At 44.8% G+C, this 24957-nt stretch overlaps 1 protein-coding gene across 6 annotated transcripts in view; it reads left to right on the top strand.

Moving 5' to 3' along the window:
* BBX (BBX high mobility group box domain containing) overlaps positions 1 to 24421 on the top strand; it is a 104556-nt gene extending 80135 nt beyond the window's left edge. For all 6 annotated transcript variants that reach the window (XM_077296814.1, XM_077296813.1, XM_077296811.1 and 3 more), the window contains 3 exons: positions 12151 to 12339; positions 16906 to 17095; positions 17722 to 24421. In XM_077296814.1, the coding sequence (XP_077152929.1) occupies positions 12151 to 12339; positions 16906 to 17095; positions 17722 to 17806 (464 nt within the window). In that variant the 3' untranslated portion in view covers positions 17807 to 24421. The remainder of the gene's footprint in view (positions 1 to 12150; positions 12340 to 16905; positions 17096 to 17721) is intronic.
* The last annotated feature ends 536 nt before the right edge of the window (positions 24422 to 24957 follow it).

The raw sequence follows: 24957 nt of genomic DNA, 5'->3' as shown, positions 1-24957 counted from the left end.
ACTCTCTTACTAATGCGGCTCTGCAGCCGCGGGGCAGCGTTGTACTTCTGAGGGGGCACGGCGGGCAATCCGGCGCTCCGTTGGCGCATTGGCAACCCGGCCCGGGCCGGACTCCAGCGCCCGCCTACATGCACGCCAACGCCCGCCCATGACACGCCCCCTCCCTGGGCGCTTCTCGTTCCCGAGAAGCGCCCTTCTCACATCTCGGCGGCCATCTTGGACCGGGAAGTACGCTGGTGGCTCTGCAGCTCCGCAGCGCACAGGACTTCAGGATCTACCTGCCAGGCCACCGCAGGACTTTGGTGAGACGCACTCAGTAGGATTGTCTCCCCCCCTGCCAGTACGCTCTCTTAATCACAAATATGTCACAGTCTAAGCAAAAACGGACTGGAAAGACCCACTCTGTTATTTTTGCTGTGTGCACCTCCTGCAAGGTATCTCTGCCCCGAGGTCACACTGCTCCGCTGTGCACCGCCTGCGAAATGTCTGCGGCACAGGATACTCCGGCCTCTGTCCCGGAATGTAGCGAGCCTAGTACCCCCGCATGGGCGTCCTCCCTTGCTCGATCTGTGGCATCCTTGGAAAGGACGATACAGTCCCTCCGTGAGCCGTCCCTTACCCAGGGCTCTTCCACGGATGATGTAACGCGGTCTAAGAACCCCTCTCGGCCTAGAGGTCGTACCGCTTCCAGAAGCCCTCACTCATCTAAAAAGAGGTCCAGGGTAATATCTCCGGTCCGTGATCAGCCCTCCGGCTCAGAGAGCGATGTCTCTCGCCACTCATCCCCGACTCATAGCAGGGAATCCTTCCTGGACGACGCATCCAACGCGTCCTGTTCCCCAGAGTATCATCACGATCAAGAGACCCTAGATTCTCTCATAGACTCTGTAAGTCAGACGCTACAGTTAGAGGAGGAAACCCCGTCCAAGGCGGCTCATCCCGTGTCATTCGGGCGAACCACAAAGGCTCATAAATTTTTTCCTACGCACCCTCAATTCAAGGACATTGTCGATCTCCATAGAGTCCGTCCGGATAAACGTTTCTCAGGTCAGAAGGCTATGCAATTGAAGTATCCGTTTGCTCAGGACCTAGCTAAGGAGTGGTCTCAGTCACCCTCCGTGGACCCGCCAGTGTCTCGGCTAGCCACCAAGGCGGTTCTATCTTCCTCCGAGGGTGCGTCCATCAAGCATCCCACTGATAGACAAATTGAACAGATGGCTCGTTCGGCTTTTGAAGCCTCCTCGGCTTCTCTCTTTCCTTCTTTTGCCGTCACGTGGGTTGCAAAGGCCATGACCCATTGGGCCGAGTCTTTAACCTCTACAGCACTACGTGCCGACTTACCCCCCGAAATTTCACACCTGACCACTCAGATTGCCAGAGCGGGGGACTTCGTAGTTTCCGCATCCTTAGACGCGGCCAACTGTGCCTCTCAGGCAGCGGCCAATGCTGTCACGATCCGCAGATCCCTTTGGCTCAGGGACTGGAAGGCGGACTCGGGCTCCAAAAAATCCCTCACGTCTCTTCCATACCAGGGCGAACGCCTTTTTGGAGACAAACTAGACAAAATAATCGCAGACTCCACAGGAGGAAAGAGCAAATTCCTTCCCCAGCAACGAACTTTTCGGCCCTTTCGCAACCAACAGGGCCGAGGCCGATATTTCCGTTTTAGCTCCAATTGGTCCAATCCCTCCTCCGCGCCACCCGGCGTCGGGAGAGGTCAGCGCAAGGACAGAGCCTCCCAGCCGTCTTACAAACCTTCTCCCTCCTGGAGAGGCAGACCCAGACAACAGGGATCCCGAGGGCCCAGACCTAACAGGTCTCCACCTCAATGACTTTTGGCAAATGCCGAAGGACACCGACAGAGTTGGCGGCCGCCTACTTTTTTTTCGGGACGCGTGGCTCTCGGTAGTTCCCGACCGATGGGTCCGCGACCTAGTGTCCTTCGGTTACAAGGTAGAGTTTGTCTCTCGTCCCCCATCTCGTTTCTTCCAGTCCCCTCCTCCCAGAGCAAGGGTCCGTCAGTATTTCCAGGCCATAAAGTCGCTATGGGAAGACGGGGTCATCATCCCGGTACCTCAGAACGAGAGGTACCAAGGTTTCTATTCCAATCTTTTCATCGTACCAAAGAAGGACGGATCAGTACGTCCAATATTAGACCTCAAGCTTCTCAACAAGTACGTTCGCGTACGTCAATTCCGCATGGAGTCCCTCCGCTCGGTAATTGCCTCTCTGGAAGAGGGCGAGTTCCTTGCATCTCTAGATGTTCAAGACGCTTACCTGCACATTCCCATCCTACCGTCTCATCAGCGCTTCCTCCGCTTCGCGGTCCAGGGGCACCATTTTCAGTTTGTCGCCCTACCCTTCGGGCTGGCCACCGCTCCTCGGGTGTTTACCAAGGTCATGGCAGCTGCCGTGGCCATTCTCCATGCTCGAGGCATAGTGGTGTTGCCCTACTTGGACGACATTCTCATAAAGGGCTCCTCTTTTCGATCCTGCTCAGAAGCAGTAGACGTCACCATAAATACCTTTTTGCGCCTGGGTTGGAAGATCAACTTCAAAAAATCTTCCCTGGTCCCGGCTCAAACCATATCCTACCTGGGAATGATCCTAGACTCCTCTCAGGGTCTAGTACTCCTACCTCCGGAAAAGGTTTCCACTCTACAGAGAGAAGTCCGAAAGCTTATCCAACCTCGCCCTCACTCCCTACGCTTCTCCATGAGGGTACTCGGCAGGATGGTGGCGGCGATGGAGGCAGTGCCTTTTGCTGTTTTTCACCTCCGTCCCCTACAGCACGCCCTTCTAGCAGTATGGGACAGGAATCTCGCCTCGCTCGACCGCCGTCTCCTGTTCTCTCGCCCAATCAGGCAGTCTCTCAGGTGGTGGACCAAGAGGTCCTCCCTGACTCGGGGGAAGTCTTTCCTTCCGGTGCACTGGCTGGTTGTCACGACGGACGCCAGTCTCTTCGGATGGGGTGCAGTGTTCCAACGCCACTCGACTCAGGGTCGCTGGTCCCTGCAGGAATCCCAGCTGCCCATCAACATCTTAGAGATTCGGGCAATCAGACTGGCTCTCCGCCAGTTTCATCCGTTCCTTTCCGGCCGCGCGGTCAGAGTCCAGTCCGACAACGCCACTGCGGTAGCCTATATCAACCGCCAAGGGGGCACTCGCAGCAAAGCGGCCATGGCCGAGGTAACGCTCATTCTCCGCTGGGCCGAGACCAACCACTCCATACTCTCAGCAGTTTACATCCCAGGCGTGGAAAACTGGGAAGCGGACTTTCTCAGTCGCCACAGTCTCGATCCCGGAGAGTGGTCTCTCCATCCCGCAGTCTTTCACCAGATATGTTCTCGATGGGGGACTCCGGACGTGGATCTAATGGCATCTCACCTCAATTGCCAGGTTCCCGTTTTCGTGGCCAGGTCTCACGACCCCTCAGCCCTTGGAGCCGACGCTCTCGTCCTCTCATGGCAGGGTTTCAGACTCCCATACATCTTTCCTCCAATTCCCCTTCTGGCGAAGGTGATCAGGAAGATCAAGGCAGAACGGATTCCAGTAATTCTCATCGCTCCGGACTGGCCACGCAGGACATGGTACGCCGAGATGGTACAATTGGTCTCAGACGTACCTTGGAGGCTGCCGAGCCGCGCAGACCTCCTGTCTCAAGGGCCCATTTACCACCCGAACTCAGAGGCCCTGTGTTTAACGGCGTGGCCGTTGAGTCCTGGGTACTGAGGCAGAAGGGGCTGCCCCAGACGGTTATATCTACCATGCTCCGCGCACGCAAGCCTTCTTCCATGCGCATCTACCACCGCGCCTGGAAGGCATACTTCGCCTGGTGCAGGGATCGGAGACGTTCTCCCCTCCGTTTTTCTATTCCTCACATTTTGGAATTCCTTCAATCAGACGTAGACTTGGGCCTTGCCCTTAGCTCTCTTAAGGGCCAAATTTCTGCTCTCTCGGTTCTTTTCCAGAGAAGGATTGCAAACAGACTGCAAGTCAAAACCTTCATCCAGGGAGTTTCTCATATGGTTCCGCCTTACAAAATGCCCTTGGAACCATGGGACCTGAATCTGGTCCTCTGTGCTCTTCAAGAGCCCCCCTTTGAGCCCTTGCATGAGGTGTCCTTGCTGTTCTTGTCGTGGAAGGTCGCCTTCCTCGTGGCTGTCACGTCTATTAGACGTGTCTCTGAGCTGGCAGCTCTGTCGTGCCAACCGCCTTTCCTCGTTTTCCACCAGGACAAGGTAGTTCTGCGGACATGTCCGACTTTTCTTCCGAAGGTGTTTCCTCTTTCCATCTTAATGAAGAAATTGTCCTTCCCTCACTGTGCCCTGCTCCTTCCCACCGCACGGAAAGGGCTCTCCACACTTTGGACTTAGTGAGGGGTCTCAAACGTTACGTCTCCAGAACGGCGTCTCTCCGTAGGTCAGACGCCTTGTTCGTTCTTCCGGAGGGGCCACGGAAGGGTCTGCCCGCTTCCAAGGCCTCCATTGCCAAGTGGATTCGTTCCGCCATCCAAGAGTCCTACCGTGTCAAGGGTCACGCCGCACCTCCGGGGATCAAGGCTCATTCTACCCGGTCAGTCGGCGCGTCCTGGGCCATACGGCACCAGGCATCGGCTGCACAGGTCTGCAAGGCTGCTACATGGTCCAGCTTGCATACATTCACGAAGCACTACCATGTGCACTCTCAGGCTTCGGCAGACGCGTCCGTCGGTAGGCGAATCCTACAAGCGGCAGTGTCTCATCTGTAGCTCGTAGGCACGCACAGCATTTATAACTTCTTGTTACCCTCCCAGGGACTGCTTTGGGACGTCCCATTCGTCCTGTGTCCCCCAATGATACGTAGGAGAAAAGGAGATTTTTGTGTACTCACCGTAAAATCTTTTTCTCCGAGTCAATCATTGGGGGACACAGCACCCTCCCTGTTAGCCTAGTTGGCTCGGTTATTCTCTTCAGTCCGTGTTTTGACTATAACATGTTTACTGTTTTTAACTGGTTTACTCCTACTGCTTTGTTACCGAACTGGCTCTGGATTGTCCAGCCCGTGGGTGTATACTGCAGGGGAGGAGTTAATCTTTTGTGTGTGTTTAACTTAGTGTCCTCCTAGTGGCAGCAGCATAACACCCATTCGTCCTGTGTCCCCCAATGATTGACTCGGAGAAAAAGATTTTTACGGTGAGTACACAAAAATCTCCTTATCTTTATTAAATCTCAATAAAAACCTTAATATATAAATAGATTAACATAACACCAGCACCACAGAAAGAAAAAAACACAACCAAGGGGGTGCCTATCCCTAAACTGGCCTATCTCAACCTGCCTACTTGCGGAGGTTGGCACCCTAACCTGCGCAGTGGCGCCCCCGCTCCTCAAAATGTCCTCAATTGTGTAAATATTGCTAATATACCTCTGCAAACCAGATATATCTGTGATTTAAACTAAGTATGATAAATAACGTTTTACAATGGAGAAATGTCTATTTTATCTCTCTGTGCCCTCACAAATCTAGGCCTAGATACTGCAACAGAGAGAATACCCTGCTCATATAACTATTCCTCTATGTATCTAAACTATAGGGATGTAGCTACCATAATATGTGTAGTATATATATGTATGGGCCTATACAAAACATAATACCACATATTTACTATTTTGGTTTATACATACAAAAATGGCTAAAATATAGCCAAACAGACAGCAGAGGCCACAAGAGGACAACTGCACAACCTAGGCCAGAAAATGATACACAACCAACAAAAAACAAACCAAAAACCACCACCTTAAAAGCAATCGGATATGAAATGAGTAAAAAAATGGCAATTCACAATAAACATAGCCAATTGGCCATGTATTAGATTAATTAATTTTTTTTACGCTCTCTATTCTGATTTTTGGGATGCAGAATGAACAAAAACGAGCAATTCAGGAATTGTTTCTTGAGGGTTTTTTATGCCAATGCACGCGTGGTAGAAGTGATAGGGCATCTTTATTCTTCGGGTCAGTACGATTACAGCAATATCACATTTATATCATTTTTTTTATGTTTTGCTGCTTTTACACAAAAAATATTTTTTAGAAAAAATAATTGTTTTTACATCACTTTATTCTGAGAGCTATAAGGTTTTTTTTTTATTTCTCCACTGACGGAGCTGTATTAAGGCTTGGTTATGCAGGACAAGATGACATTTTCAGCGTTAACATTTTTATTTACTTTTTGATCGTGTTTTATTCCACTTTATGTTCAGCGATATGATGAAAAGGCATCATTTTTTGCCTCATTTTAATTTTTTTTATGGTGTTCACTGAAGGGGTTAACTGGAGGAAAGTTTTTTTTTAGTTTGGATCATTACGGACGCGGCGATAATAAATGTGTACTTTTGTTTTTGTTCTTACATATATGTACCGTATTTTTCGCTTTATAAGACGCACCCCCAAATTTGGTGAAGAAAGAGAAAAAAATAATTTTATGTTAAATGGGGGTCTGTCTTATAATGCCAGTGTCCGTCTTACAAATCATATATATGTCCCTTATCCTGGTATCTATATAACCCCCATCCTGGCACATTGCCCCCCTGTGCTGCTGGCACACTGCCCCCTATCTCATCCTGGATATGGCCCCCCGTCACTATAAGCCCCCTGCTGGTACGCACATGTGTTGTGAATTCTGCTTTTGGGCTCCCTCCGGTGGTTGTAGGTGTCCCTGAGTTGCAGTCCTGGTCAGGTGTATCTGCTGATTGCAGTTCTGACTGGGGTATTTAGGTGTGCAGGATTCATTAGTCCTTGCCAGTTGTCAATTGTTGTTGGGAGGTGTTTGACCTCTGCCTGGTTCCTCCTGCCTTCCTGCCAAATCAGCAAAGATAAGTGTCTGGTTTTTTTTTTCCTGTGACACACATGCTGTGTGTTTCACAATTCAGTGCTATTCCTTGTGTTTTCTTGTCCAGCTTAGATTGTGTCAGTATTTTCTCAGTCTTGCTGGATTCTCTGGAGTGGCAGATATACATTCCATGTCTTTAGTTAGATTGTGGAACTTTTTGTATTATCTGCTGTGGATATTTTTGGAAGGGTTTTAATACTGACCGCCTAGTAATCGGTCCTATCCTTTCCTATTTAGCTAGAGTGGCCTCTTTTGCTAAATCCTGTTTTCTACCTGCGTGTGTCTAATCTTCTCCTTTTCACAGTCATTATTCGTGGGGGGCTGCCTATCCTTTGGGGGTCTGCTCTGAGGCAAGATAGCATTCCTATTTCCATCTATAGGGGTATTTAGTCCTCCGGCTGTGTCAAGGTGTCTAGGGTTGTTAGGCACACCCCACGGCTACTTCTAGTTGCGGTGTTAGTTCAGGATTTGCAGCCAGTACAGGTTCCACCGACTCCAGAGAAAGTTTCATGCGGCTCCAAGGTCACCGGATCATAACACACATGGCCCCCCTCTCTCTATATGCCCCCCTGCTGGCACGCACATGGCCCCCCCTCTCTATATGGCACGCACATGCCCCCCAGTCACTACATGGCCCCCCAGTCACTACATGCCCCCCTGCAGGCATGCACATTGCCCCCCAGTCACTACATGCCCCCCTGCAGGCACACACATGGCCCCCCAGTCACTACATGCCCTCCTGCAGGCACACACATGGCCCCCCCCCCGTCACTACATGCCCCCTGCAGGCATACACATAGACCCCCAGTCACTACATGCCCCCCTGCAGGCACACACATGCCCCCCTGCTGGCAGGCACATGATAAAATAACAAACACTTAACTCACCTTCTGATGATGGCTCCCAGCTCCTCGGTTGCACTTCCTGTTTCCCAGGCATCAGATCATGTGACCTGGGCACACAGTGATGACATCACTGCATGTAGTGACTGAGGGGGGCTATGTGTGTGCCTGCAGGGGGGCATATTCATGATAGGAGGAGGGGGAGTGCAGGCACATGTAATATGCACTGCCCCCCTGTAAAGCAACTTGGTGGCTTCAGCACCGAGGTGATGGACAGCGGGTGCAGTGAATATTACATGAGGCTAATGAGCCCCCTGACACCACTTCAGAGCCCCCCCCCCCGCTCTACAGCACAGCACATCACAGAGATTCGGATTATAAGATGCACCCCCCACTTTTCCCCAAAGTTTGGGGGAACAAAAGTGCGTCTTATAATCCAAAAAATACGGTATTTTTTGGTATACATTTTTTTTTTTTTGTACTTGGTCCCTTTATGAGATTCTATTTTACTCTAATAGCTGGAACCGTATTTTTCGGACTATAGGATGCAGCCGACCATAAGACGCACCCCAAATTCTCAGAAGGAAAATAGGGGGAAAAAAATGTGTCTAATGGGGATCCGCCTTACAGTCCGAATTCAGCTTACCGGGGGGGGATCGGCACAGTTGGAGGAGTGGTCACAGGGGTTGTTCGGTGGTCCAGGCTGGTGCGGTGGTCTCTTGTTAAATCCCATCCCAGGCTGGAGCGGCGGTGGTGCTCTGGGGTTCCCGGTGGTTCCGCCAGTATTTTGCGACAGGCTCGGCGGTGGTGCGGCGGGGCTCCGCCGACATTTTGCGACAAGTGCGTCAGTGATACTCTGTGGTGCAGCTGGGCTCCATCGACATTTTATGAAAGCCCGGAGGCCTCCGCAGATCCATTGCTGCGATGCGGTGGCCTCCGGGAAAATGGCCACTGGGGGCGGCGCATGCTCAGATTCAGATCTTGTCAACGGTCTCGTCCTGAGCATGCGCCGCCCACGGCGGCCATTTTCCTGGAGGCCACCACATCGCAGCAGATTAAGATCTGCGGGGGCCCCCGGGCTTTCACAAAATGTCGGCGGAGTCCCCCCACACCACCTCCGCACCAGCCTGGGAAGGGAGGCTGCATCTCCCTGCAGCGTCGGACCGGGATCGCCACCACAGTATTTTGGAAGTATATTCTGACTATAAGACACACCCCCATTTTCCCAAAAACAAATTTGGGGAAAAAGTGCATTTTATAGTCAGAAAAATACGGTATACGGCATTGCATTGCTTTATACCTGTCAGTGCTGTACTGACAGAAGCCTCTTAGACCATGCTCCTGGATCGGTGAAAGGTACCTCTCTTTGTTTTTCTGTTCCAAGCATCTAATTGTTTGGGGCCCTCATTCCTGAAAGTGGAACCCCATTTAATTTCCCTACATACTGCAGTACTCCTGTATTGCAGTATAGAGTACAAAAGATCAAATAATCTTGGGTTTAAGTCTGCCAGTGGACTAGAGCATAGAATAAAAAGAAAATAATAAAAAAAAGAAACGTTTGACTAGAAAGGTTTGAATCACCCCCAATTTCCCTATTGATATATAAATAAATAATTTAGTATTGTCCTTTATAGTACAGTCTATGAAGCACTCGCTATTATGTTAGATGTCAGACTTACTCTGGAATTCTTCATATGATGTGGTGTTCCAAACTCTGAAATTTTTTGAGGGAAAGTAGTAGATGTAATAAGCACAATTTATCAGGGTGCGACTGCCCTATGTATCCATTCTTGGACAAGATGAAGATGTGTCACCCCAAGAATAAGAGATCCTATAGCTGGGAAGCTGATAGCACAACACTGGCTGCAGGAATCGCCACCAATCACAACTGACTTCAAGAGTAAAATAAATTGGTCGCTTCATATGGAGAAGTAAGTTTACTGTAAGAGGAGAGCAATGGCTAAATGGGAAAAGATGTGGGCATCATGGCTGCATACATCTGGTCTAGCACCCGAATCTCTCACTTGTGGGGTCATTTGATTTCTAGCTGATACATGGGGCCTCTACAGTTGTAAGTCTTAAGTTTAAACCTTTTGTGAGATACCATTTTTTCTTCACTCTATCGTTGAGACATTATCTCAGCAACCCCACAAGTCTTGTTGTGAACTTTAGCTTCATTTATATTCTGTCATTAAAAGATAAAGCACTTTTACACGTTTACTTCGTTCATCTTATTGAAGAATGCAATAAGTATGGCATGTATAAGTAAGTTGTGTGTGTACAACTACCTGAGGACCCTTCACCATGTAGAAAGTGTGCCATGCAGTGTCATGGTTCCATTGTATTCTCCAGCACTAGATGTTGCCTATGTCTAAGCTCTCCTACATCCAACTGCAGCATTCAAAATCAAGAACCACAAAAAAGCCAATGATCATATAACCATCACATGGGCAATAATAATATTGCCTTATTTGTGTTTCCCATTGTTCAGTCATGAGTTTTCTGAATGGACAACACCTTTCCTCCCCCGCCTTATTGGTGAGGAGTTGTAGGGGGTTTTCTCTTCCTGCTGCTCCTGCTTGCTTTTTGTACTGGCTGTTCTTAGGACTTGTGGTTAACCTGTGTGACTAACCAATGTCTACCCGTCAGACTGCTGTATCTATTATTATTATTATTATTATTATTATTATTAGAGTACCATTTATTCAATGGTGAGAAAGAGTTACATAACAAATAAATATAAATTACAGTCAAAGACTCTGTATCACAGCTTTTAAACACTTTTTGTAGCCAGCCAAGAGTCTTTCAATTCTTGTTTGAGGGATTTTCATCCATTCTTCCTTGGAAAATTCTTCCAGTTCTGTGACATTCCTGGGTTGCCTTGCATGCACTGCTAATCTGAAGTCTAGCCACAGATTTTTAATGATGTTCAGATCAGGGGACTGTGAGGACCATTGTAAAACCTTCAGCTTGCACCTTTTCAGGTCGTCTATTGTGTGTGTAGTCTAAGATCATTATCCATTTTAGTTTAGAAGCCATCCTCTTTTCAACTTCAGATTTTTTACAGATGGTGTTATGTTTGCATCAAGAATTTGTTGAAATGTAATTTAATCCATTCTTCCCTCCTACCAGTCAAACATTCCCAAGTGCCATTGGCTGCAACACAACCCCAAAGCATGATTTATCCACCCCCATGCTTAATGTATGGCGAGATGTTCTTTTGCTGAAATTCTGTACCTTTTTTTCTCTACACATACCCTTGATCATTGTGAGCCTCTCAGTCCACAGGACTTGTTTCCAAAATGCATCAGACTTGTTTAGGTGGGGTTTTTATTGCATTCTAGTGACGCTGAATTTTATGGTGAGGACACAGGAGAGGTTTTCTTTTGATGAAGGTCATATTTGTGCTGGTGTCTCTGAACAGCAGAGCAAAGAACCACAACTCCAGAGTCTACTAAATCTTTCTGAAAGTTTTTTGCAATCAAGCAGGAGTTCTGATTAGCCTGTCTAGCAATCCTAGGAGCAGCTGTCACTGAAATTTTGCTTGGTCTTCCAGACCTTATCTTGATGCCACTTTTCCAGTTAACTGCCATTTCTTAATTACATTACAAACTGAGGAAAGAGCAACTTGAAAACGCTTTGCTATCTTCTTATAGCCTTCTCCTGCTTTGTGGGCCTCCACTATTTTCATTTTCAGAGTGCTAGGCAGCTGCTTACAAGAAATCATGGCTGCTGTTTTTGGCACAAGGGTGGAGGAGGCTGGGTTTTTATAAAGCTGGGAAATTTGCATCACCTGTCATTATCTAGCGATGATGGTGACCAAGCCATAACCCTAACAGGCTGATTAAGATCTGAAACCCTAGTCAATGTTATCTGAGCACACAAATCTCCAAGGTTGTGCAAACTTCTGCTACAGTCCATTTTATATTGTTACATTTTTAAAATGTAACAGATGAAAAAAAATTATATGTACCGTATATATATATATATATATATATATATATATATATATAATTTTTTTATTTTTTTTTGCCTAAAATACAAAGGAAATGTATCTTTAACTTTAGGCCTTTTTAGAAATCATTCGATCTTCAACTTGCCTAACACTAATTTTGACCATGGGTGCCCTTAACGTTTACATGCCTCTGTATATGGAGGAAACAGAGTATGGATGGCCTTGTAGGTCAGTGTTATAATTTTGAACTGGATTCATTGTTTATAAAGGCCTCACCTATACACATTTAGAGAAGTCATCCAAACACGCTGAATTTCAATGTTTGATCTTTTTGTTTTCAGGGAAGATTAGCCACTGCCAGAGGTGTCTCCTCTATGAGCAAGTTTTCTCTAGCTGCATTTTCAAAGCCTAAATCGCTGGTGATTAGCGGTTTAGCTTCTTTATTTAAGTTAATGTGTATCATTTTTATTTTTGGTTTAGCCATAGCAGAAGACAAGAACACCACTGATGATGCACTGAGGAACAATTCCAATCCTGTCCCTGCCATTCCAGAGCCTACAGCAACACAGGAACCTCTGGTGGGAAGTCAGAAGAGGAAAGCAAGAAAAACTAAAATAACACATCTGGTCAGGTCTCTGGACGGTCAGCCTTCATCTGCCCCAGCTTTAGGTAAGAAACACTTTTATTGCTTTTTTTGTTTTGTTTTGTTTGTTTGTTTTTTTTTGTAACAGCTGTTGTGCCTAAACTTTATACCTATTTGATAGTCTGATGTTCGATTTTTGCAGTTCACACAGAGAGCATTCGGATCAAACTCGTGTACCCCCCCCCCCAGGTTTCTTTACTTGTTTTTCTGTTTTGTTTGCTTTGCTAGAAGGGGATAATGGTGCGCACTCAGGTCAAGGACAGGGAGGGGCTGGTAAAACGGACCTTGTGGCCCAAATAATCATGTATCAAAAATTACCGCACACTCAGAACTGGTATGATGCAAAAGGTATTCAACAAATTTATTAGGATAAAAAAAAGGTTGCCACAGAAAAAAATGTGTAGATAGAAACCCAACGTTTCGACCCTCCCGGGTCTTACTCATGGGGTTACATGGTTTCCGAGTAAGTAAGTATAGTAAATGTCCAATGGGATGGCCGTCACGTGTGTGCACAACACATCAAGCAGGGCGCGGGAGCGCCACCTATTCAGGAGACTCAGGACACCACAGGCCTACCACAGACATGACTGCCATCCCATTCAACATTTAATATCTACTAGGGACACGGATGACCCCTCTTCGCTTCGTGTTAAGTGACAGGATATGCATTAAGGGGATTGTCCTCCTGCCCTCTACTTTTGCCACTTATACTTACTTATTCGGAAACCAAGTAACCCCATGAGTAAGACCCGCTAGGGTCAAAACGTTGGGTTTCTATCTACACGTATTTTTCTGTGGCAACCTTTTCTTTATCCTAATAAAGTTGTTGAATACCTTTTGCATCATACCAGTTCTGAGTGTGCGGTAATTTTTGATACATGATTGTTTGCTTTTCTATTCAGCAGTTCACTATAGTTCTTCCAGTACCTTCCCCTGTATCAAATTGTATGATATTGACCTAGCAAGATTCTATGCATTTGCTGTTTAATATTGTCCCCTGCTTTTTTTTTTTTTTTTAAATTTAATTAAAAAAATAATAATAATTGACTTGATAAAAATAAAAAAGGCCAAATCCCGTATATATTAGAATAAAACGATACGCTTAAAGGGGTTGTCTGTGGTCAGTGACTTGATGACCTATCTATCGAAAAGGTCATTAATAGCCGATCAATGGAGGACTGACACCCGGACTCCTACTGATCATCTGTTTATTGCTCTGGTGGCAGCCTGATATAAACACTTTAGAATTTGACGATCTATACCTTCATGCCCCTATCACACTCCTGTCCCTCCACATCTTCACCCATTTTTGCTGAACTGGTCAAAACTCGATTGAAAACACGAAAAGTTACAAAAGTTTTGCTCAGCTACTCGTGCAAAAATGTTGCGACTTTCCAAAATTATTTACGCAGAACGTAATCGATTTGATGAATCGGGGCCAAAGTGTTTACTTCTGACTGCCAGTGAGAGAGCCGGGTGTCTGACCCTAACTAATCTGATATTGATGAACTATCTTGCCCGGGCCACCCCTCTTAAGACTTAAACCACATATTTTATACTCGTGTATAAGCCGAGTTTTTCAGCACCTTTTTTTGTGCTAAAACCACCCCCTTCCGTTTATACACAAGTCACGGTACAGAAAGCAGTCGGGGGAGGGGGTGGCAGAGCAGCGGGTGCCAAGAGCCGGCGCACACATAATACTCACCTACCTGCGCACCCTCGGTGCTGGCACTGCATCTTGTTCCGGCCACCAGCGCCTGCCTGCAGCTCTCCCTGTGCTCAGCGGTCACGTGGTACCACTCACTAAGGTGATGAATATGGACGCATCTCCACTCCCATAGTGGAGACAATACTACCAACCCAATAGCAGTAAAACTATTCCTGAGGGGTGGTCCTGAGACGTGCGAGGGCAGAGGTAGCCACGCGGATCTGACACGATTGTGGTCTGCCTGGGTGAGGCTGCGTTGAGCCTGAGGTTAATGTTGTGGAACAACTACCATAAGCGGGTGAGGGCCACTGAAAAAGGCAACAGGATCTACAGGATGACAGGAATCCGTTTCCCTAACGATCGGAGACTTATTCACTCCCTCGAACCTTGTCTATAACACCACCTTGTCTGTTAGCTTATTGAAAACTTGAGATGGTCTGTTTCTGTGGAAACAAAATAGATGCGCAGGCGCTGGCGGTGCCATCTTAGACGAGGACTTTTTTTTTTCTTCTCCAGCAAGATGGCGCCGCCGATGCCTGCGCAACAGCAGCTATCAGATCACCTCTATGTACACCGATAGGTGCTACTGCGCGGGCGCGGTGGGCGCCATTTTAAAATGTATAAATATATTTTTTGTACCATCTGAACAACATCAAGCACAGTTATTAAGACAGTAAATATGCAATTATGCTGCAGCACAGGTGCCACGGCTGGCACTGGCCTGCAGAAGGGCTTTTTTTTTCTTCAGTATATACAGATATTCATTATGCAAACTAGGGGGCAGGTCAGTGAAGGATCAATGACCTGTCAGCAGTCTGTATTATGAATACCTAATCAGAGCACCACATGAAGCCCCCCCAGGCCGCCCGGGGGCACGGGCATATCATTAACTTAAAACTGAAAATAAAGATTAAACAACAACCACAAGACGGATTTCATCAACCAAGGTATCATTTTAATCAGTATAATGGCACCGACCTAACACTTTAGGCTACTGTGCACAATCCTGCTGACAGGTTCCCTTTAAGGCCATATTCACACCATTTACTGACCTTGCAAGGAAGATAATAAAAGAGGGGGAGTGAGACTCCCTAAGTTAGAAACTGGGGGTTGGCCGCTTAGACGGGGACAAATGAGGGGCTGAGTCTGAAAAACGGAAATCCTGGGCAAGGCCTACCTTGTCTTGTGTGAAGACACCGGTGCGCAGGAGACCTGAGTGCTGGAGGAGGAACATGTGTGAGGCTGTGGCTGGAACTGCCAGAGACAACTAGAGATAGCCAGGGACCGCAGGTACTTGCAGCTGGAGCTGTGCTAGGGACCGCAGGTACTCGAAGCTGGAGCTGTGCTAGGGACCGCAGGTACTCGCAGCTGGAGCTGTGCCAGGAACCAGTAAGTCGCGGCTGGAGCTATGCCAGGGACTGAAGGCATATGCGGCTGGAGCTGTGTCAGGGACCCCAGGCAGCTACAGCTGAAGCTCAGCAAGGAACTGCAGGCCACATGGAGCCGGATGGGAGAGCGAGGGAGTGGAGCCACATAAAGCCTGTGCTGAAGAGGCAGTAAAAATCGCAGGGATTAGTTCAAAAAGGGACGCTAAGGTGAGGTGGGGACATGGCCTGTACAGAGATGGGAATAGGCCAAAGCATGGGCCTATATTTTTTTGGGGAAAAAAAAGGAGCCAAGAGTAAGCGACTGTCCTATCACAATGTATCCAGAAAAAAAGAGAAAAGATCACCTCCGCACAGCTGCAGCCAAACTAACCACCTAGCATAACAATCAAAATAATGCTGAGAGTCCCACACGGCAGCTCCAGTGGTGCAGTATCCAAGGAAAACAGACGATAAATATCCAAATGTATAAGAAGAGAGGAACGCACTCACCGGGCAGGTAAAATCCAATCCTTTATTGCAGCATGGATAAACTTAGCAGGGAGGGGAGTGGAGGATGACGGCCGACGGCCGTTTCACGCTGACGAGCGCTTCTACGGGTCCTTGCAGGATGGCACCACACTGTTCTCTCTCTCTCTTAGGTGGGAAATCAGGGTGATAATTTACATTCTGTTGCCTGAAGTCACAAGCTGTATCTGAAAGAAAGAAGGAAATCATTAGTAAAACACAACAAGATGGTAGAGAGAGGTCTGAATGCAGGCCCATGTCTGCCTCCTTGGACTGGCTCTCTGCCAGTCGGTGGGTGAAGCCTGCTGGGGAAGAGTTAGCCTTTTTTACACCCATGGTTTCCTGTGTCCCCCAATGAAGCGATAGAGAAAGAAACTGAATTCTCTTATTGTTCCAGTTATATTACAGAATTTCTTATTTTCATGTGTACTATGCATTGTTGCTTTATGAAAAAAGATTAAAACGTTGGTCACTCTTAAAGCCTCGGAAGATTGAAAGCTTAAATGCATTGCACCTATACATTGTGCTGAATATATTTCATGTGGTTTTATTTTACTCACTGATATAGCGCCATTAATTCCACAGTGCTTTACATACATCATCATCGCTGTCCCCATTGGGGCTCACAATCTAGAATCCCTATCTGTCTTTGGAGTGTGGGAGGAAACTGAGAACCCGGAGGAAGTCCACGCAAACACGGGGAGAACCTACAAACTCCTTGGTGGGATTTGAACCCAGGACCCCAGCGCTGCAAGGCTGCAGTGCTAACCACTGAGCCACTATGCTGCCCGTTGTGTATATATACTTCTGTGTTCAGAGTAGAGTGGCTATACTAGGGGGGCAAGCAACCCAATAGGTGAAAGAAATATAGACAATAAATAGCTAATAAGATCTATAAAAATATCATCTCCTAATGGAAATGTGTCTGATTGTGAATAAAAAAACTAACATTTACATATTTCTAAGTGTGTTTTTATTTATTTTTTTTCCAGATGAAAAAAGTCCTCCAAGTAGTTATCATAGTAGTTGCAGCGTGGAGGAAACCTGCAGAGCAGAGCTCACAATCTCTGGGGAAGCGGGTGTTGACCAGAACTGCAGTATTACCCAAGACATACCAGCTGTGTCTGCTTTCTTTAGCCTAGCTGCTCTGGCGGAGGTAGCAGCGATGGAAAACGTTCACAGGTCAGATTTTTTGGAGTGTTTTGTCTTCTGTTTTCTTCTGCAGACTCCATATCTCATAAATGTGTCTTTGTTTTTATAAAAATACCGATAAGACCTCCAGATACCCATTTATTGACGTACAAGTTCTAGTTGTGGACTTGATGGCTAGAACTTGTACCCATTAAAGTCTGTGGTGCTATTCTTATGTCTGTGGGGGGTTTTTTGGACCATCTATGAGAATCGCAGATGGCGCATAGATGGTAAAAACCCAAACACTGATGAAGCTTGGATCCAAAACGTTGATGACCCTTGGACTGTTTTTTTTGTGTGTATATGATAAATGACAGATGTCTGAATAAGGCCTTATGCTGAAGTTAGAGTCTGCAAGTCCTGCCATTTCTTTTTCTCTCTTCATTTCCACCAGTTCTTTGGCAGTTCTGGCTTGTGTTGAAGCCCTGGATAATGTGACAGCTCCATTTCAAATGTTTTTTGGGAGGGGAATTCATAATTTTTAGACTATGGTCCATGACAGCTTTGTATATGGATGTTATGTCTTGGAAATGGTTACACAATGCTGGGGTGTTAGGATGAGACAGCAGGGAACATGCGTGACAACTATTCTAACGAGGCTGTTGTTTTCTCTTCAGAAGTCCTAAATCTACCCATGCAAGAGATGGACAGAAGAAAGACATGTCCCAGGCAGCTGTGCTTATATCCTGTGCTGACCAATGAAGCTTCACTTTCTGGCAAAACCTGACTCCATATTGAAATATAAGCCTTGAGCCTTACTTAGGAAGGCTAAATTTATCCATTAAATGGAGGACAAAATGGGCAGATAAGAGTTTCACTTGAAGCCAAAAGCTTGGGTTTTGTCCTTAAAGCTCAGCTTGTTCTTGGCCTAATGATGGAGGAAGACGGCGCTACGGTCATGGTTGCTTTCAGCTGAGGCTAACTATGGAATAATGAAGAGTGAAGGCGAAGAAGCCGCCTGTGCTGTGTCTCCGTAGAGAAGCGCCGTGACGTGGAGTGTGATGCTAGTTTCATATTATAGTTACTAAGAAATGAAATACTGATGCACTGCACTAGATACTAGACATGCTTGGTCATTTTTGTAAATGAAGATATACGTTCCAAAAATGGTTTATATAATAGTTTATGCTTACATTTATATTGAGACTGAGTGTAAAAGTTGTTCCAGGAGGATATAATCCGTAGGCTCAGGTGTACCAATGTTAGGGTTGTTGTGTGTCTTGTCTGCGACCCTTGCCTTCTGCACTTCTCTAGTTCTCTGTAGACTATAGACCCTGCTTCATATCCTCAGCTCACGCCATGTGCCATAAACACAGGCTATCTAAATGCCACCTACTCCATGTCATCCTTAATGTACTGACATAGTCTGAACAGACACTGATATGCACACATTCAGTAATAAGCCTTAATAGATGGTCCTTAGCTCTCTCTCTACATGCTTACAACTTTTTTTTTTCCATGGAATACTAAAAATGAAGTGACCCTGTATAAAATAGCATTTTTCTACCCATCATAGACATACATGTAAGTATCGGTTGGTTCTTGGGTATGAACTTTATGTAAAATGGGCAGATTTCAGAACGAATCATAACATAGTGGCATTACAATTTACATGTTTGTTTGTGATTAAAGGGAATCTGTCACCAGATTTTTGCTATTTAAGCTGAGAGCATAATGATATAGGGACTGAAACACTGATTCCAGCAATGTGTCACTTACCGGGCTGTGTATTGCTGTCTCCATAAAATCAGTGTTTTATCAGCAGGAGAATATTGCTACAGGACTAGGTGTCTTGTGCCTTCTGGTCCAACCACTTCCTCCCCACTATCATTGGAGTGGTTAGGGTTATATAAAGCTCAGTATACCAGGCACTGCTATATCTGCAGCAAAGTAAACTGATTATATCACAATTGTTGCACCCAGTAGACTAAAGGACACATCGCTGGAATTGGTGCCTCTGTCCCTTTATCATGCTGCTGTCAGATTACACCACAAAAACCTGCTGACATATTTCCTTTAATGCCTGCTTTATGTGGATGTGCATTTCACTTTAAGCCTTTTACTTGGAAGCATAATGAAGCTGAGATGCGGTCATTAACCCTGTGTAATAGTTGATGGCTATTTTGTGCACTGTTTATATTTGAAGGTATGAAGGGTTGTGGCGCGTTACGGAGCTGCCGTGCAATTTGAGCAGTAATGCTGTTCATCGATACTGTACTTTAGGGTAATGACCGGAGCATCCAGATCAGGGATTCCTATTACCCAGGTCACTCCAGGGAAGTAATACATAACTATGCACTAGCACTGAGCATGCACCTCGTCATGATTAAGGGGAGCAGTATTTGTCCGTACTTTTGTCCTCCATTCCATCTAGGAATCACTTTGTAAAAGGCTTTAATGTAAGCAAAACAACATGTTGAGTTTCAGTTCTAAATGCAAAATAATAACCCCAAAAATCATTTCTGTTCATAGTATATAGATGTGACATGTCGCTGTAAGGATTATGTTTAGCTGATCTTTACAATGCGCTTTTAAAGACGTGATAACCTGTGTACAGCCGCCCTAACTGTGCCTGCTGTCCCTTAGGCCATGTTCACATGCAGCGTTTTTGCAGTGTTATATATGAAAAGTCAAAGCTTCTTGTTACAGTCCCAGCAAAAGCTATAAAAAAAAATAGCACTTTGAATGCAGCGTTTTTACTCCAAAGAGAGAAAAAAATGCTGCATGTGAACATAGCCATAGTATGTAGGTTTGGTAAACCTGTAAACATATTTTAGGGATTTATATAGGCAGTACTAACCCGAACAGGCAATTTGGACATAACTAACCAAGTGTTTGCTGACCTAGTGTCCTTGCCCTTGTGTCCTTTGCCCTTGCAGACCCCTCCCGGAGCTAGGGCTGTCCTCCTCTTCACATGGCCTTCCCCAGTGCCTCGTTACATGGCGCTTAGAGTAGGCTGAAGGTGATTGTTTTATGCTCCTTTCTGTTTTTTTGTATGTAATAGAGAGAGAGGTATATATGCAAGTTCCTAATATACAAATCTATTGTCTGATTTAAAAAATCTGATAAAATTTACCACTCAAGAATGAAATCTCCAAAAGTACGTTGTTATTATTCTGTAGCAATGTATAATGTGAATGTCTTCCAGTTAATTAGAATTTGTCACCCCTGACCTTACAGTTTTACCAAATAGTTGTATTCCCAATTAAATAGCAATTTTAAATCCTTTTTATTCTTATAGCTTTGTATGGCATTCCTCAGCTACACCTTGGAAGTTATGAATACATTGACAACTGGGGTGGTCTCCTTTCTTTTTCCAAATGGGGTGTGTCCCTACATGATTGGCCAGTGTCACAGCGTGTAGGAACACCCCCCAACCGGTAACACCTAGTTGTCAATATATTCATACATTTCTAAGAGGAATGGCACATTGCAGGCTAAGAGCAGATGCTCTAGAATTGTTGTATTATGTGGAATACCGTGATTTGCTGACATCCACGTCTAAAAGGCCTCTTTAAAGAAGGTTTCTCCTGTGTTTTAATCACAGCGGTGTGTATGTCAGTTTGTGATAACCCACTTAGCCTAATTTAGGCGATATAAAGCCATTGTTTTAATGATTGTGGTGTCAAATACTTAACAGCAACATCAACAATATGAAACTTAAGAAATTTCAGTAGTGTCTTTTACATATGAAATTACTAGATAAGGTTGTTTCCATATGAGACTTTTTTGTTAAACCACTGCCTGCATATTATGAGTGAAAGCCTTTTACTGCCCCGCTATCTTCTTCCAGCAGGGTGTTGTATTGTCCTCTTACGTGGACCATGCTCAAACGTTGAGCTTGGGGTACTGTTACAGCAATAAACATGTTTGCCTTCTTTCTAATATAGAAACACCTAGCTTTATGTAGACCCTTGGTATACCAGACCTCTGATCATGATACTGTAGTCCATAAGGTGGCTTTATGGTGCGCTGCAGAAGGTTGGATGCGGCTGGTCGATTTTCAGTAGGACCTCAAAACTACACATTTGAAATGATCCTGATCTTAAATACTCTGACTGCGGTTTTGTAGTCTAAATATAATTGTAAGTGACCCTTAGGTAAATAAGATTAGGTCATCATCACTGTTTGCAGTGGACATTTCCAGCTTTTGACTTCCAACAGCATTGATGAACTTGATAGTCGTCTGTGGTGCCTATCCTTAGCAGAACTATTTAAGGTGGAGATACTGGTTTTGCTTGTACAGTCTGTACACTTTCAGCTCGAGCAATAGTGAGGTCATCAAGGTTCTTTTCGGGAAATGTATATCTGGCACAAGACCGAATGTAAGGCAGTGTTCCCCAGCTGATGGCTCAGGAGTCTCATGTGCTTCCTTTGCTTAGGTGCTTCACTGTGTGCTGCAGATCACATTACTATGTGGCAGTACAGTTGGCTATCAATTTTGGCTTCAAGATCGTATGACAGCCACTTGACAGGAACAAGCAACATTACATTTCCTAGGGGAGTTTTTATTTTTTTACACAAAGTATTCTTTTTGCTTTACTGTTAATTAGGACCAGTTTAAAGTGACAGTTATCATGTATTAGAGTAGGGTTATTTCAGTGCAGTCTTTAATAACAGGTTCCTATTGTTACTAGTGTGGGCGCATCTCTCACCAGAAATGTATAATTGACAACAAGAAAGCACAGCATAGAAAGTAGGCAGTCTGGTTGTCAACAATGTTAAATGCCAGAAAATTCTTGCTAATTAACAAATGAGTGTTCATAGGAGCACTCATTCCAGATTATAAGATCCCCTAAAAAGGTCGGCAATCACGTGACGAGCGTGGAAAACGCTTGTTGATCATCAGTTGCAATTATTTTTACGTCCACCTAAAAATCATTGTTGGCAGCACATCGTCCCCTGTGAAAACAGGATGGGCTGCCAATGACATGATAGTCTATGCACGGAATTATCATCTTGAATTGATTGTTCTATGCCCATATATTTGATGTTCTGTGTGAACAGGCAAGTAATTAAACGCCAATTGGCCTGCATGTAGCTGACCCGTGGTCATTTACCAGCCTGAAGCAGCCTCATGTAAAAGGGCCATTAAGAGTAGCTTCTGGTGTCATGTGGTTGCCTAGTCAATAAGACCACCTGCTCCCTGCTACAATCAGTTTTAAGCTTCTGGTGGCAAACCCATAATTGGAGGTCTACTTTAAAGGACTGCTGCACTACTTTTATATTGTTGACCTATCCAAAAGATAGGTCAAAAATATCAAATTTGTGGGGTCCTTCGCCTTTCACCAATCAGCTGTTTTCGTTGAACAGTACAGCTCCGTCAACTGTTTAGTGCTCTCGACTTGGTACTGCAGATCCATTCCTATTCATTCAATCCACCGGGTCTGATACTGATGACCTATCCTTAGGATGCGTTATCAATACAAAAAACAAAGTGGAGCAAACGCTTAAATGGAACCTGTCCGCTGACTCATGCTGCCCCAAACCATGAGCAGCATGAATCAGAGTCTGGGTGCACAATTGCAGCCAGATATGTTTTTCACTACATAGTTTGAATATTCCGGCACTGCTAGAGGTGATTGTCAGGCCTCTCTCGTATGCGTACTTCGGGAGAGACCGGTCACTCTCCTGGAAAAGTCTCCTGGATCTCGTCTCTGCCGGATCTTCAACACCGTAGCTTTTCGGAAAGTAACGTTCCTGGCTGATATCGTACAGCCAGGCTCTGATCCATACTTCCTGTGGTTTGGGAAGAATCAATCAAATGATAGGTTCCCTTTAATGTTGCTGAGTATCACTTGGTATAATGTGCCTCACCAGTGTATATGACTTGGGGACCCTCGCTTTAAACCAACATAAGATCGGCACTACTGCTTGTCACAAAGTGTTAGATCAGGGTGTTCCTATTTTAGGTATGGCACTTCAGGAATTATAATATGTTGAAATTCAGAATTGTATTACTCTATTTTTGGTCCCGCACATTATCAGTGGTCATAAAATCCTCCTTCTTGTGATCCCCTTAGATATATCTATTTTTGTCGGATTGCCCCTTATAACATTTCAATACTGCTTCTAGCTATTTCTGTATAACTATGGTACCTTTTTTTTGGAAAAAAAGGAGAGAAAAATTATCTTATTTTATATGTGAATACTGAGTTACTAAACCTAAGTGGCTTTCCCTTAGAGTAGTGTAGTGACTGTTTTCAGAAACTTTTGTAGATATTGCTTAATTTTTAAGCTGCTAGGCACTAAGAGTAGCAGAAATCCTGCAAAGCTTTAGTTAGTTTTTAAGATATTGGCCATTGTTGGCTCTGAGTAAGTGATTTTCAGTAGATCTATTTGCTAATGCACTGAATCCTTAAGGCAGGCATTGGTATAATCAGGTAACCAATATTAGCACAACTTAATATTTCACTCCATCATTTCCCAATTTGTATGTGTGTATATACATAGAGCATATCCAAGTCTAATATGTTATCCAAGAGCTGGCAAAATGTATTCCCAAGATGGAAAACCCTTAACTACCCTTGTTTTTCATTCTTGAGACCATGGAGGACACCATGGCTTACTTCGGCTCTATAGAAACTGTAATAAACAGGGCTTATGTGGAAATGCCACAATATTGCCATAAATACTCACATGATCATATTCACAGCAGTGTCATCAAGATGTCGCTAAACGTCCTCATGGGAAATGTTTGCACCTTATAAACCCTTTTGAATACCAAAATAGAAACCTATCCGCTCTGTTTGCAATATTTTGCTTTTGCTTACTAAACCACTTATAACATCGATATGTCTGCATATGTGTGTTGTACCCACAATTATTTGACCCTTTAAATCAACTGTACTGTAGTAAACCTGTGATTAAGTTAAACAAAAATAATAAAAACAAAAAGGTGTCCGTGCGACATCAAATATTTTATAAATTATACAGTGTTCCAGTTAGTTTTTTTGCATTTTTTGTTTGCTTTTAACTTTGTCATTTGTGCTGTGGTTTGTGCCATAAAACACAGTGTTCCAGAAATTCCCAGTTTTTTTTTTTTTTCATTCCATGTCATTATTTTATTTTTCTAAAAATTAGATATCAGTTCCAATTATGAGACCAAAAGCATTGAATCTCTTTGCTGCGATGAAGCATTTTGTGTTTGTCGATGTACCCATCCCAATGCTATGCTCCAAAATGAAACTTATATTTATTAAATAACAATGAACTAATGTTTTATACAGCTGTAATGATCTTATTTTGTTTCCCAGTCAAGCTCCGTGTAGATTTCTTAAACTATTTGAGATGGTAATAAAATGTTTCAGTAACTGACCTTCTGATTATTCCAGTTTTTACAGTATGTTCATATGTATTGTTGAGAGTTTAAGATGCTTATTGCACATAAGAGACCTGTCTGTTTTTGATAATTATCTGACATTTTGGACATCGGTTTGAGAAGGAAAATGTTATGGTAAGTTTATTTTAACGCTGCGCACCTCAATTTGGTCTCAGATACCTCTTACCCAGCACTCTACAACCAATATAGCATGTCCTGTCCCACAGTGGAGCAGAGGATAGACATGCACTGGATGTTTGACTGATCACAAACTGGTAACTGGAATACTTGTAATATGGCCTTTTTCTATACCAAACAAACCTTTCATCCTTATACTTGTTTAGGGTTAGGAAATGTGTTATTTTTTTTGTTAAAGTGATAATGAAACTAAGAAGAATGAATAGATAATGAAAGAAGTACATCCAACGGGGAATTCCACCTTGTGTATCTTTATAACTTCAAAACAGATGCAAGTTAAAGGGAATCTGTCACCAAGTTTTTACCCCCATATCTGACAGCAGCATAATGTAGG

This window comes from Ranitomeya variabilis, chromosome 3 (genome assembly GCF_051348905.1).
Source record: "Ranitomeya variabilis isolate aRanVar5 chromosome 3, aRanVar5.hap1, whole genome shotgun sequence".
Lineage (NCBI taxonomy): Eukaryota > Metazoa > Chordata > Amphibia > Anura > Dendrobatidae > Ranitomeya > Ranitomeya variabilis.
This window is presented reverse-complemented; position numbering and strand designations above follow the sequence as displayed.